General features: G+C 42.9%; 1 protein-coding gene across 2 annotated transcripts in view; it reads left to right on the top strand.

Annotated features, from left to right (window-relative positions):
- The first annotated feature begins 4,585 nt into the window (after nt 1-4,585).
- The window catches only part of spg21 (SPG21 abhydrolase domain containing, maspardin), a 57,153-nt gene continuing 46,398 nt past the window's right edge, over nt 4,586-15,340 (top strand). The window contains exons 1-2 of one of the 2 annotated variants that reach the window (XM_034581567.1): nt 4,586-4,846; nt 5,895-5,957. In XM_034581567.1, the coding sequence (XP_034437458.1) occupies nt 5,895-5,957 (63 nt within the window). In that variant the 5' untranslated portion in view covers nt 4,586-4,846. The remainder of the gene's footprint in view (nt 4,847-5,894; nt 5,958-15,340) is intronic. The other variant, XM_034581568.1, reaches the window with a different exon arrangement.

The raw sequence follows: 15,340 nt of genomic DNA on the forward strand, positions 1-15,340 counted from the left end.
TAATAATAAATATAGCTGCAAGCAGCAATGAGCGGGTTCAAGCCTTAATGCTCTCAATATGAGGAAGAAGCTCAATAAGAAGCCCAAAATATGTGGAAGAAATCCTATCAATTTGCCACCAGATTTTAGTTCCTAGTTGCCCCCAGAGCATTCGTACCGGATTTGGTGAAATTTGGTTCAGTAGTTATACTCCGCTACAGATTGTGGGATTTTTGGCGCCCCCTATTGGCGAAACTCTAAATGCTTTATTTTATTTTATTTCAAAGCTTAACGTTAGTGGTAGTACCGCCATTTTTGCACATTTGCCTATGAACACGCCTACACTGTAAACAATTGTCATGTAAATTAACTTATTCTCACAGTAAACTGCTGGCAGCAGGGTTGCCAGGGATTTACTGTTTTCTTACTGTAACCTTAATTTACAGTTTAGTGCTGTCCACATACTAAAACACACTTTAGTGCTGTATTTTCCTATATTTACAGTATACGATTAGCATCAGTCTGTACATTATTGTTTTAAATGAAATTCAACAATCTCAAATACCGTACAATGTAATTTAAAAGGGGCATTGTATGCCCATTTTACCCCAAGTTGATATGGTTCCTTGGGGTCGTAATGAAATGTCTGTAACATACTTTGGTCAAAATACCACAAGGATCATTTCAAACAGCACCCTTTTTACCCTGTATAAAACAGCCCTCCACAGAGTGACCTGTTTTGAGTGCCTGTTCCTTTAAATGCTAATGAGCCAGCTCCCCCCTCCCCCCTCTCCCCCCATGATTTTAAACGATATAAATTACATATTTTATATGATATAAATTAACAAATATGCATCCCATACTTTGTATTCCCCTTCTGTTGTCCTGGAGTTTTAATTTTCCCAATCACATAATTAAATGTCCCCCTCTGCCCATCCACTACAAGCACACAAGCAGACAGACAGAGAGAGAAAGAGAGGGGTGGGGGGGGGGGGGCTATGAAGACCATCATTTACCCCCGAACCCCGACATTCAACGGGTACAACAACAAGCGGAGAAAGCAGAATCGCGGGCTGACCTTATATATACAGTCTATGGGGCTGACCAGCGGAGAAATGCTCGTCCCGTGTGAACAGCCAGGCGGCTTCCGGTTTACACCGGTGCTTCCGCGTCCGGTGTAAACCCGGCGTGACGAGTGGGGGGGCTCTGTGTGTTTGTGCCAGTGTTACAGTAGTGCTGAACACTGTGGAAGTCTTCCACACTGCTGGCTGTGTGGCGTTGACACAAATTCCAGCTCACGTATGGGAGAGCGAGCGGTCGCGCCCGAGCAACTGCTGCAGCCTCCCAGTCCCAACGATCCAGACAAATGCCACATGTGAGTGAATCGCGGGCTGACCAGCACGGAGAAATGCGAGTCCCGTGTGAACAGCCAGGCTTGCTGCACGCTTGGGAACGGCGCTGCACTGCCTCGCAGCCTCGCTGCGTCCGGTGTAAACCCGGCGTAACGAGTGTGGGGGGGCGGGGGGGGATGAGGTGGGGGGTGGGCCAAGGCCATGTAGGGAGACTTCCAGTGCATTGTTACGACACAAAACCCAGGAAGCTCATTCGAGTCACTCAAGCATGACGTTTCTGACTTAGAGGAACCATAACAAAACGCGCGAGTGTTTTTTCCCCAGAGTTTTTGGGTTGGTAGACATGCCAGATACCCACATTAACCTGTAGAAGCACTAACAAAGTGGAATTTGCATGCTATGTCCCCTTTAATGTAATAGCAGCATGGATGACAGTGAATGATTAAGGCAAATAAAATGCAGCAAAAACATTCTATAGAAAAGAGGAGACTTAGAAAAAACAAGATCAATTGATTAACCCAACATTTATTTATAAAAGGCGACACCAACTGAAATACTTTGCTGTTTTTTGTTGATAGAAACAAAGTTGTCCATTACAGTTGAAGATTTCAGCTATGCACAACAGAACATGACAGGTATCAGTATGTTCATTAAATGTGATAAAACCAATAATTCTTGTAAAACACTTGGAGAAATGATGCATCTTGACACTGCAAGTATTAGGACAAAAACATTAATCCCACAAACATAATCTATAACAAGTGATAATGAAATACTATATGAACGAGTGCCTCTATCAGACAAGTCTCTATAAAACTATCAATTTAACAACACAATGGCAGGATACATTGTCCTCTAAACACTGTCATTAGAGCATGGTTTCTGAGGTATTGTGTGTGAAGCACAGACGATGGGAGCTCTGCAACTTGATTACATGGAAGATCAAGAAGTGACATTCATGAAGTAAATACATCCAATACCTGATCCCGAATTTCTATCCCGAATAAAGCAGAGGATATAGGGTCTGCTCAGTTACTGACTGTTTTATACACAGTCACCTTAAAAGGCTTAAGAGATCAAATCCTACAATGGTATACCTGCCCTCGGACAAGTGAGTATGTTCCCTTTTGTGTACATGAAAAGGAAGCATACCCACATGTTTGAAGTGAAATAATTCATATTTAGTGGACAGGAGAACAAGAATATGATTACATGTACAAAATTAAAGAGAAAAATTGACAAATAACCTGGGAAGAGAGCTCTCACTGAACTATGAAACTCCACTCAAAGTCTACAAGGTTGATTGTGACAGATTTCTTCTGAATGACTCTCCCTGTCCTCTTGGAGACGAGTCCCCCAAACGGCTCTTGTTCCTCTTTCTGGGTTGATTCAAAAGAAGCATCTACAAAACACAGGAATCTGAGATTAGAGGTTGGATCGAAATAAAGCCTATGATATATGATGTCTATACAAGTGTTTATGAAGTTAGGGTTGAAAATAAATGTGAAAAATGTGAAATAAAAGAGAAAATGTCAGATAGGCAGCACAAGTCTTACCTTGTACAGGCAGCTCCCCAGTTAAAGATGTGAACACTGTAAACAGCAGGCCCTGTCACAAAGGTTGGGTGGATGCCCCCAGTATCCAACTGTCACAGGCACTTTTCCACCTGAAACATGAATCAAGGGTCATCTCAAAAAGCATCTTGACTTTTGCAAACATCTCTAATGGGAAGAAAATGCATGCTTTATTTATTATTAATACAGATAACTTTAAAAAAAAAACAATCTGATATGCAATATAAGATATGTTCTGAATACATACCGAGCAACACTAGAGGAGGAGCCAAAAGTAGGTTGAGTGTCCTTTCGCCACCACTGTGGAAGATTGCTGTAAAGCACAGACATTCTCTGTGGTGAGAATATTAGCTTTAGATGAGGATTAAGATGGCAACAATTCATTGCAGTATAAATGAAACGAGAAGAGAAACAAACTAGACGAATGAGTCCATCTGAGGTCTTTGTAAAGTGGTTCCTTCAGCAGCTGGACAACATACTAATATTACACACTATTAGTTCAAGTTTAATACCCAATAAGATGTAACATTATCAAAGCTGTAGTGGAGTTGAAAATGTACAGAAGAAGACAAACTCACAATAATGCTCCTAGCTGCAAACCAACTGACCATACAAAAACCCATTAAGATTAACTTTTAAATACTATTTAGTATTGGCCGAACCTACAAAATAATAATTTAAAAAGTAGTTTTACTGCTGTACTCACATGTCACTGCATAGCTAATTCAGAGGACCACATACAAGCTAGCTAAGTTACAGTTCTAAATCAGTCTGAGTTTGTTTAAAAGACAGCAAAAGTAAGCAAAAAATGCAAGGCAGATAAAGTTTATTTCAACTTACCGAAGACTTGCTGATAAAATGCAGGATTCAGATGGATAATCCTCGAAAAAAGGTCCAGAGTTGGTTTCACGACTTTGTGTTCCACATGTGTCTTCTACAAATATAGTAGCATTCCGTTTTTGCAGGACCTCTCTGCTGTTGATTCTGACATCACCCCCAGAATGCAATGCTGTTTACAGTATATTACAATGTTTTAAGGAAAACAGCAAGCTGCTCATAAATATTTCCCATAATGCATTGTTTTCTACAGCACAGTGCCATTTTAATGGAAGACAGAATGTTACTGTCAGAATTTGGCCGTTTTCTTACAGCAATTCGTTACAGTGTAGGACAGGTGCTGGGGAGGGGCTCTCCGTCTATGCAGGTCGGTGAGAATGAGAGGGATCAGGGACAAAAGTCTGAACCTGGAAAAAAAACTATCTGAAACCTGAAAAAAGGATCTGAAACTTAAACAAATATCTGTGACTGAAAATTGTATCTGAAATCTGAAAATATAAAATCTGCAACTGAAACTGGAAAAATAAATGATTTATTCCAAGAAATTCCAGAATTGTATAATAAAAACTGTTAACTGAAAACTCTTTCCTTTCACTTCAAAGTTTAAGATCGAAACTTAACTTTCATTTAAAAATGTTACTGTTTCAATTAAATCATTTTTTTTTAAATGATCCCCACATTTGGCCTTGATTTGGCTCCACAAAAAACGGGTATTTTTCCCTCACTCTAGTCGAGTACAATGTACATGCAATACCGGAGGCTAACCAGGTGGCGGTAATGCACATGATTCATTGCTGTCTGTGAAGAGAACGTTCACAATCACACCTTCGTTATTGCCAAAAGGCAGGCAACACATTGAAGTAAATAACATTGTAATGTTTAACAGATTGGCGTTTGACATCGTGTGGTCCTATTGCCACTGGCTGGAGTTAAAACGGAGGCTTCGCATCTGTTATTTAGACGGTGAATCGGTGGGCGGTGTCAGATGCTTCGCGGAAGTGTGTGAAACCGAAGTCATATGACCAGGAAGCAGCAGTCGGAGAATGGTTCCGAGACAAGGATAAGGTCCTCTGTTCGCGGTGACTAACAGCCACAACCACCACGGTAATAGCACGGTTAAATCATATTTATACACGGCTAATTTATTTAATCACCAAGTCCTCACCCGAGTCTGTGTGTAGCAGATGTCCACTAACGTTCTCCACACACCAACTCTGATCGTGTCAGACAGTTAATCTTTGACTGTCTCTTCTGTGTGTTTGTCTGTGACTTGATGTCTTTAACGGATTGTGTCTGAACATCTCCGTAACTACCATTCTGTCGGTGACAGTTTTTTTTTACTGTCTTTTGTCACATGATGACACTACCGCTAATTAATGATTTTTCAGCAACAACTTAAAAACCAAAGATCAAACTTTCTGGACGTCTTGATGACCTGAAGTTACTTTGTTGAATATTTGTCCAATTTTATGTATAGTTTTTAATAGTTATTTATATGGGGTTTTATGTTGTTATTTGTATATTGAGTGTAGCAGTGTATATCTCTATAATGAGGGAGATGTGGACAGTCAAAGTCCAGAGTGCCCCCAAAAAGTTTCCTTCGTTAGCCCTAATCTCCCTAATTAGGATAATAAATTATGTTACATTGGTTTCTTTTATGATCAAATCAGCATGCCAAATTTCATTAAGCTCTATGACGTTGCAGCCAAAAGTGTGATGATCTTACATGGAATTGTCTCTGACAGTCTCTGATTGTCTTTGCTTGTGTGTGTGTGTGTGTCTCTGTGGCTCTTAATGTCTGATGGTTTGTGACCGACTTCTGTTCTTTGTTTGTCATCGCCTTTCCGTCTCAGTCTGTTTGTCTTTGACTGTTTCTGATTGTATCTGTGACTGTCCGTCTTTTTCTCTGACTGTATGTCTGTGACTGTTTTTCTGTCTGTCTGTCTCTGACAGTTTGCCTTTGCCCTCTGTTAGTTGTTTTTCTGTTTCTGTTTTTCTCCAACTGTCTGTTTTTGACTGTCTCTTACAGTTTCGTCTCTGACTGACTGTGCCTGTTTGTCTGTAGGTTTTTGTCTCTCTCTTTGATTATCTTTTTGTTTCTGTCTCTCTCTGACAATGACTTTGTCTGTCCTTTCTCTGCTTTTGTCATCAGATGGAGGAGATCAAAGTTTCTCCTGACTACAACTGGTTCAGAAGCACAGTGCCCTTGAGGAGAGTAAGTATCTAATTTATAATGTCTAACAATTGTGATGCATGTAATAACTGAGCACACTGCAAGTACACATCAACACAATACTGAAAGGTTCAGTGTGTAATATTTAGATGAAAGGAATCTATTGGTAGGAAATGAATATAAAATAATCCTAGTAATCTTTTCACTAGTGTGTTTCATCTAAATTGTACGAATTGTTGTTTTCTTTACCCTAGAATGGGCGGGTCCTCTCTACAGAGGCCGCCATGTTTTTTACAGTAGCCCAGACTGGATAAACTAAACACCTTTTGAGTTTGTTGAGTATGACAACTGAAGGCTACCACAGGTTCTCTTTCATGTTTGGAAGGGGAGGGTGAGGTGAGGGGTATTCAGCTGCAACCTGCAACTTCACCACCAGATGTCACTAAATTCTATACACTGTACCTTCAAACTAAACTGTATAGAAATATGAAAATAATTACGATGCAAATAATGGATATATTGATTGGAGAGCACCTCAGTGCCTCTCAAAATGATCAATTAATCAAGCAATCAAATTTTAGTTGAAAATTTACAGATCACAATTTGTCTCATAGTACTTAACAAGGTGCGACATCCTCTGTCCTTAACTCTCAAGAAGAGTAAGGAAAAACTCCCAAAAAAATGTAGAAACCTCAGAGCATAGTTCACTAACAGGCGGACCGCGGTCCGGGTCCGGACCCAGAAGCCGTCCCGTACGGACCCGGACCGACAGCCAAAACAGAAGGTTATGATTTAAAACCTGACGGGGCGCTTCTATTTGTAACCGGCGCAGCTTTTGTAGTCTTTACGGTAGTGGTTTAGCGGATGAGGAAACACACAGACCAATTGCATGCGAGTTAAGCCATCCCACGTGATACTACTCAGCCAATCAAGTCTGTGCATTCCAGGCGGTAAACATTGCGACTCTACAGTGCGGACAGATGAGAGAGTTAGAGGCAAGTTACACATGAAAAGATGGTAGAAAGAAAAAGAAAGATAGAGATACAGGGAGAGAAACAGAGGAGTGAGACGGAGAAAGGGAGAGAAACAGGAGTGAGACGGAGAAAGGGAGAGAAACAGGAGTGAGACGGAGAAACTTGTGAGACGGAGAAAGGGAGAGAAACAGAGGAGTGAGACGGAGAAAGGGAGAGAAACAGAGGAGTGAGACGGAGAAAGGGAGAGAAACAGGAGTGAGACAGAGAAACTTGTGAGACGGAGAAAGGGAGAGAAACAGGAGTGAGACGGAGGAAGGGAGAGAAACAGAGGAGTGAGACGGAGAAAGGGAGAGAAACAGGAGTGAGACGGAGGAAGGGAGAGAAACAGGAGTGAGACGGAGAAAGGGAGAGAAACAGGAGTGAGACGGAGAAAGGGAGAGAAACAGGAGTGAGACAGAGAAACTTGTGAGACGGAGGAAGGGAGAGAAACAGAGGAGTGAGACGGAGGAAGGGAGAGAAACAGAGGAGTGAGACGGAGAAAGGGAGAGAAACAGGAGTGAGACGGAGAAAGGGAGAGAAACAGGAGTGAGACGGAGGAAGGGAGAGAAACAGGAGTGAGACGGAGGAAGGGAGAGAAACAGAGGAGTGAGCCGGAGAAAGGGAGAGAAACAGAGGAGTGAGACGGAGGAAGGGAGAGAAACAGGAGTGAGACAGAGAAACAGGAGTGAGACAGAGAAAGGGAGAGAAACAGGAGTGAGACAGAGAAAGGGAGAGAAACAGGAGTGAGACGGAGAAAGGGAGAGAAACAGGAGTGAGACGGAGAAAGGGAGAGAAACAGAGGAGTGAGCCGGAGAAAGGGAGAGAAACAGAGGAGTGAGACGGAGGAAGGGAGAGAAACAGAGGAGTGAGCCGGAGAAAGTTGAGAAACAGGAGTGAGACGGAGAAAGGGAGAGAAACAGGAGTGAGACGGAGGAAGGGAGAGAAACAGAGGAGTGAGCCGGAGAAAGGGAGAGAAACAGAGGAGTGAGACGGAGGAGTGAGCCGGAGAAAGTTGAGAAACAGGAGTGAGACGGAGAAAGGGAGAGAAACAGGAGTGAGACGGAGGAAGGGAGAGAAACAGAGGAGTGAGCCGGAGAAAGGGAGAGAAACAGAGGAGTGAGACGGAGGAAGGGAGAGAAACAGAGGAGTGAGCCGGAGAAAGGGAGAGAAACAGAGGAGTGAGACGGAGGAGTGAGCCGGAGAAAGTGGAGAAACAGGAGTGAGACGGAGAAAGTTGAGAAACAGGAGTGAGACGGAGAAAGTTGAGAAACAGGAGTGAGACGGAGAAAGGGAGAGAAACAGACGAACAAAGTGGGGGAGTTGGATATAAGAGGGGAAGAAAGTGATTCTAAAACTGTTCAATTGTTAAGATGTGTTGAGATTTATTATCTGTAAAATTAGTTTAGACTTTTGAGTCAAGATGTGAAACAGAAAAAGGGAAATTCAAGCTTTTGCTCCCTTTATTTTATTTTTCTCAAGTTAAGCCCTTTATTTGAACATGCACAATTTTCACATTTTATTTATTTTGTCTTATTTTGAAATGCAGCCCTACTTTTATTTAGTTAATGAGAGAACATTATACATATCTGCGATCATACATATATGTTCAGTTCTATGTTACGTGACAATAAATATTGTCAAAAAGTTTTTGAATCGTACTGAATTCATTTGATGTGACAGTCAGGTATTTAGTACATGCAGATGTTGATACAACTACTAGGCTACTTAAATATATATCACACTAAATAGTTAGACATTATGATCTTCCGGACCTTTGCTTCAAGAAATTTTCTCTAACTGGACCTCTTTAAATTTTAGTTGAATACCCCTGCCTTAGAGAGAGCCACATGTTCGGAAACCCTCTCAGGAGGTTCAGAAAAGCAATAGATGCCGCATGTAGCTGAACACATCAACAAAATTATCAACACTGACCTTACATTATAACCACCATGAAGGAGGACTCATTGCAGGGGGGTCATAAAGGTCCAGTCGTGTCTATTTGAGGTGAATCTACAAGCTACAAGTAGACCTTTCCACAAGATATACCGTAGAATAGCTAGCCAGTGGGATAAAAGTAGCCAGCTATTTAATTGATTTTAAATGAAATGGTTTATATCATGGACGACTCTGCATCGATGCAGGTACGGTCGTCCTGTACTGTACGAGCCTCCTGTCAGAGTCTGCTTCCTCCTCACTCACCCGCTGACCTGCGCTCACCAAACCAATAAACACCATAATTGATCAGAAGTTATTAGGACATGTACAGGAATCGATAAATTACTTTTACATGTGAAGAGGGACAGAGACGGGCACACACCTAAACACACACGCACATTCTCCTCCAGAGAAGTTCTTCCCGCTGATTAGAAAAAGAGAGACCATATTACACCTGTGCTCCCTCCACTGGCTTCCTGTTCGTCACAGGATCGGATACAATTTTATTGTTAACTTTTAAATCTCTAAATGGACTGGCACTGCCTTACTTAGCTGAACTTCTCCATACTCACACTCCAGTTAGAGAGCTGAGATCAGCCAACTCCACGAGTTGAGAACGTTTTTATCCAAGCTGATTTTATTTTATTATTGTATATTCGGGCTGCACGATATATCAAAAATCTATCGTCATCGCTGTTGAGGAATTTTTGACCATCCTCACACATTACTGTATATGCTGCTATATATTATGTATATTGTATAATATATTATATGTGTACAAGAGAATAGTGCCTGTCTAAATTCCACAGATACTCCCTTCTCTCTCTTAGCAGTACCCAAGGTCAGGTTATAGATAAAGGGCCAACCAACAGTACATTGTAGTGTCTTCGCTCATGGACTTTCATATCTAACTCAGATGCCCCAGACAGAGAGACACCAACTTCAACTCTTTTGCGTACTTTATCAGTGGCAAGACGTAAGGACACAATGTGATTAAGGAATGCAAACTTAGGCTTAACTATCCAATAGGATGTGAACACCTACATGTAACATAGAGACTGACAGCAATTCTAGCCATTCATGGATTTGCTGTTAGAATGGGTGACGCAAGTAGAGGAAGATATGGTGATGATATATATACACTCAATGTATTTGGCGAATCAGATGGAGCCCTGCTGCCCTAGATGATAAATTAAAGACATTCAGATCATTGAAGGGGTTTTTCAGAGAATTTGAAAACAAGAGATTTGACGTCAAATCTCGCTCTGCCTCCTCCAACTAAACTCTGCTGTGGAAACTTCTAGTGATCACGTTTAAATTCGTCACTATGAGTGGTTGATTATAAAAATAATTGTGAAGCTTATTTATGACCCCAAAACCTGAAGGAAAAGCGCATAGACACACACAGAGTCCGCAAGTGTGTGTGTGTGAGTGTCTGTCTCTCTCTCTCTTTCAGCTGACGTCTCTGACTCGCTACAGTTGAAATGTTGATTTATTTCTCACCACAATATCAACACTGATCATCACATAATGATCGATACTTTTATTAATGAGTTAAATCTATATTCAGAGCAGCCCATTCATCAGCCGTACCGCTCTTTTCCTCTCTCTCTCTTCCTCTCTCTCACACACACACACACACACGTGTAAACTCAGTCTGAGTAAAAACAACAGATTTTGTAAACTTAGTAAATGTATGTAGAGCTGGAGGAGATGGCGGCGCACTCTGTTTGGTTTGACGTAGTTGGCGCAGTGCACAGCGCGAATGACAGAGACACAAGAGGATGTAAATTACTGACAGAGCTACTAAAGACTGTAAAAAAAATAACTTTTCACAGTCCATGTATGAAAAGACCCCAAATTAGTAGACTTAGTGGAGCTCTGCATGGCTCCCTAGTGTCTGCCCCAGACTTGATGTGCCCCTTCTCCTGGCCATGGAACTGTCCTTGGCCAGGGACTGTTTATGTTTATTTATTGCAAATCATATCGTCATCGCGATATTCAACAACGATATCACATATCGCATCTTTTCCTAATATCTTGCAGCCCTATTGCATGTTCCATGCATTCTTGCTCTGCAATATATTTGGCCAAACAAATGAAGCTGACCGAGATGATAAATTAAAGGTATTCAGATCATTGACAGGTTTTTCCATTAATGAATCATTGTCGGAGCGAGAGAATAAGAAAAGAATAGAGAGAAAACAGATTATTTGAAAGCAGAGATTTGAGTGTGTGTTTCCATCTCTTTCTCTGTCTAAGTCTCCCTCTCTCAGCTGACGTCTCTGACTCGTTGATTTGCTTCTTACAATATCAACACTGATCATCACATAATGATTAATACTTTTCTTAAAGAGTTAAATCTTTCTTCAGAGCAGCGTGCGCATTCATCTCTCTCTCTCTCTCTCTCTCTCTCTCTCTCTCTCTCTCTCTCTCTCTCTCTCTCTCTCTCTCTCAGTGTGAATGGAAACATGTGTTAACTCAGTCTGGGTAAAAACAACAGACTTTGTAACATTTGTCAATGTATGTAGAGCCGGAGGAGATGGTGTCACGCTCCGTTTGGCTTGACGTTTTTTTGAAATTTATTCTGCATTATGCACACTGACCAAGCGAGCACTATCATACAATATTATAGACGGTGGAAAACACTTTTTCACCGCCACCAGAAAATAAAGGTGAATACCCATGGCGACGAAGGAAAGAAGGGTCGTGGGCCTAGTCAGGCTGAGGGAACTTGAGACCCGGCCTCCACTACCGAGTATTCTTCTGTTCAGTCTTTGGATATTAAAGGGGACATAGCATGCAAATTCCACTTTGTTAGTCCTTCTACACGTTAATGTGGGTATCTAGCATGTCTACCAACCCAAAAACTCTGGAAAAAAAACACTTGCGCGCTTTGTTATGGTTCCTCTAAGTCCACTGGCACAAACACACAGAGCCCCCCCACTCGTTACGCCGGGGTACACCGGACGCGGAAGCGCAGCTGCGAGGCAGCGCAGCGCCGTTCTCAAGCGCGCAGCCGCCTGGCTGTTCACACGGGACGTGCATTTCTCCGCGCTGGTCAGCCCCATAGACTGTATATATAAGGTCAGCCCGCGATTCCGCTTTCTCCGCTTGTTGTTGTACCCGTTGAATGTCGGGGTTCGGGGGTAAATGATGGTCTTCATAGCCCCCCCACCCCTCTCTTTCTCTCTCGGTCTGTCTGCTTGTGTGCTTGTAGTGGATGGGGAGAGGGGGACATTTAATTATGTGATTGGGAAAATTAAAACTCCAGGACAACAGAAGGGGAATACAAAGTATGGGATGCATATTTGATAATTTATATCATATAAAATATGTAATTTATATCGTTTAAAATCATGGGGGGAGAGGGGGGAGGGGGGAGCTGGCTCATTAGCATTTAAAGGAACAGGCACTCAAAACAGGTCACTCTGTGGAGGGCTGTTTTAGACAGGGTAAAAAGGGTGCTGTTTTAAATGATCCTTGTGGTATTTTGACCAAAGTATGTTACAGACATTTCATTAAGACCCCAAGGAACCATATCAACTTGTGGTAAAATGGGCATGCTATGTCCCCTTTAAGCTGGATGAACATCGGAGCAGGATGGTTTTCCAGTGGGACATTTAGAACTGTAACGTTATGGTTTTCACCGAGAATTGTCTCAACCCCTCGATCCTGGACTCTGCCATTGTTCCCGAGGGGCTCTCCATTCATCACCAGGACCGGACAATAATGTCGATGTCACTGCTCCAGTCTGTATTCCCCACATGCTTCAAGGAGATCATCCTTGTCCCTGTTCCCAAGAAACCCCAAACCCTCTCCCACCTGGACCAGAGGGACACATGTGAGAATGCTGTTCATTGACTACAGTTCAGTGTTCAATGCCATCGTGCCCTTAAAACTCGTGACCAAGCTCAGAGACATTGGGCTCAGGCTGTGCGGATAGGCACCAACACATCCTCCACCATGACTCTCAACACCGGCGCCCCCCAGGGCTGCATGCTCAGTCCTCTCCTGTACTCCCTGGTCACACATGACTGCGTGGCCACCCACAGCTCCAACACAATCATCAAATTTGCTGATGACAAGACCGTCATAGGCCTGATCACCGGCGACGATGAGAAAGCCTACAGAGAGGAGGTCAGAGCCCTGACATCTTGGTGCCAGGACAACAACCTCCACCTCAACATCAGCAAAATGAAGGAGCTGATCGTGGACTACAGGGAGAAGAACAGCCCCATCCCCTCTCCATCAGCGGGACTACGGTGGAGAGAGTCAGCAGCTTCAGGTTCCTCTGGGTTCACATCAGTGATGACCTGACCTGGACTCACCACACAGACTCCATCAGAAAGACTGACAGACAACGTCTCTTTTTCCTCCGCAGGCTGCGGAGGCTCATGGATTCCAGGATTATCTGCAACTTCTACAGGTGCACCGTAGAGAGTATCCTCACTGGCTGCATCACTGCCTGGTAAGGCAGTTGATCCGCCCTGAACTGTAAGGCTCTACAGAGGGTGGTGAGGTCTGCTCAGCACATCACCAGGACGCAGCTGCCATCCATGGAGGACCTCTACACCCAGCGGTGTAGGAAGAAGGCCAACGGGATCATCAAAGACCCCTATCACCCCAGCCATAAACTGGCAACTGGCCGACAGTACCTCAGCATCCGGGCCCGCACTACCAGGCTCAGAGACAGCTTCAACCCCCAGGCCATATGACTTTTAAACTCCTCCAATCTGCCACTGGGCTGTCACTCCTATAAACTCTGCACCTTGCAATATTTGCACTAATCAGTATTACTTATTTCATTCATTCACTCAGTCTGCTCAGTAGAAATATACAAAATGTATATTTTATAATATTTTATTTCAATACTTTTTATATTCTGTTTTTTATTTAACTTTTTTGCTTGTGTAATATTTTTGAGCATGGCTTTAAGGGAGCCTGTGACATTATTTTCATACTGGAAACTTTGTTTATTTAAGCAGACGGATCAGACCCAAGTGCAGACACAGACAACTCGGTTTCGGAGTGGAACAATAGAGCGTGTTTATGCACAAACGCTGCATCAAGAGTTGATCTCAGGTTGACTGGAGGTTTCCGTTCTTATCAAAAGCCTGGCTAGCTTCGGGAGTCCAACTGAAGGGAACCGCTGGGGAGGTTAATCCTGTGAGGGGTGCGGCCACATGACTGTAGTTCCGGATTAATATTCTGTAAAAGTTAGCACAGCCCAAAAACCTCTGAAGCTCTTTAGGACTCTTTGGCACAGGCCTCTCATCACGCTGATCGTATAGCCTACCTGGTAGAGCTGTCGCCCCAACGAGGAAAGCCCTCAACCCGCCTGGGTTCGATTCTGACCTGTGGCCATTTATGCATGTCCTCCTCCACTCTCTCTCTGTCCCCCTTTCACAATTTACGCACTGTCCTATCAAAAAATAAAGGCAATAAAAAGCCCTAAAAATATATATTTAAAAAAAATGCAACCCTGAAAAGACACCGTGTAAGAGTGGATTTCACGCCTTGACGTATAATTTGATTTCGAGTGGTCTCTGTAGAACCTGCTGCACGTGCTGTCTGTGCTCCTCCAAGTCCCTGGGAAAAAATCAAGATTTCATCGAGATAGACAAACACAGTGATGTTAAAGGAGACCTATTATGCTCGTTGTTGGTTTACAGGCTCCAATGTTCAAAAAAGTCTTTAGTTTCTTTATTCTATTCATTGCTGCAGCCACAGGAGAATTTCGCAGCCGGATTCAGCTCATGCACCCCCTCGCTAGAAAGCCCAGTATGATTGGCCAGCTGGTGATGAGTTCAGGTATGAGTCAGTACGAAAGGAAGATGTGAACAGACGATGCAGAAATTAAACACAACCCTTACCCTTTATTGAACACTTCAGCTAAGTGGTGGTATTCAACAAATACAAAGTAAACTTCAAGGATTCTGCATGTTAATACAGCACGATATAAGGATACCATGCTTCTAATTTGCATCTGCTGCAATCCTGAAGCAGCGGCAGCAATGATTTTGCAGCGGCGGGATGCTGTAGTGTCCCGGCATTTAGTTGATGTAACACTGACAGTTAGCAGTATTGTTTTTTTTCAGCTTCGGAGCACACAGACACAGAGCTACAATCCCAAATCTTTATTGTTACTTCAATAACACAGCGTAAATAAGTCTCACCACCGCCCAGATTTTGTGTGATCTCCGTGGACCTACAGTTGTCGTCTTTGTGACTTGTCAGTGTGTCTTGACAGTTACTGTGATTTTCACAGAGCCTCTCAGTCAGTCTCTCCTCACATCAGTCCAGCCACTACTGCATTTAAAGGAGAGCTTGATTAGACATCTCAACTCAACTCATCTCTCTAGAGTGAGAGCGGGAATAGGGCATGTGTGGCAGGGTTAGGGTTAGGGGGTATAGGGTGTATATGTATATAATTTTTCAACGTGTTAGAATATGTGCCTCATAAACATTCCAGCG

The sequence above is a fragment of the Hippoglossus hippoglossus genome, chromosome 3 (assembly GCF_009819705.1).
Source record: "Hippoglossus hippoglossus isolate fHipHip1 chromosome 3, fHipHip1.pri, whole genome shotgun sequence".
Lineage (NCBI taxonomy): Eukaryota > Metazoa > Chordata > Actinopteri > Pleuronectiformes > Pleuronectidae > Hippoglossus > Hippoglossus hippoglossus.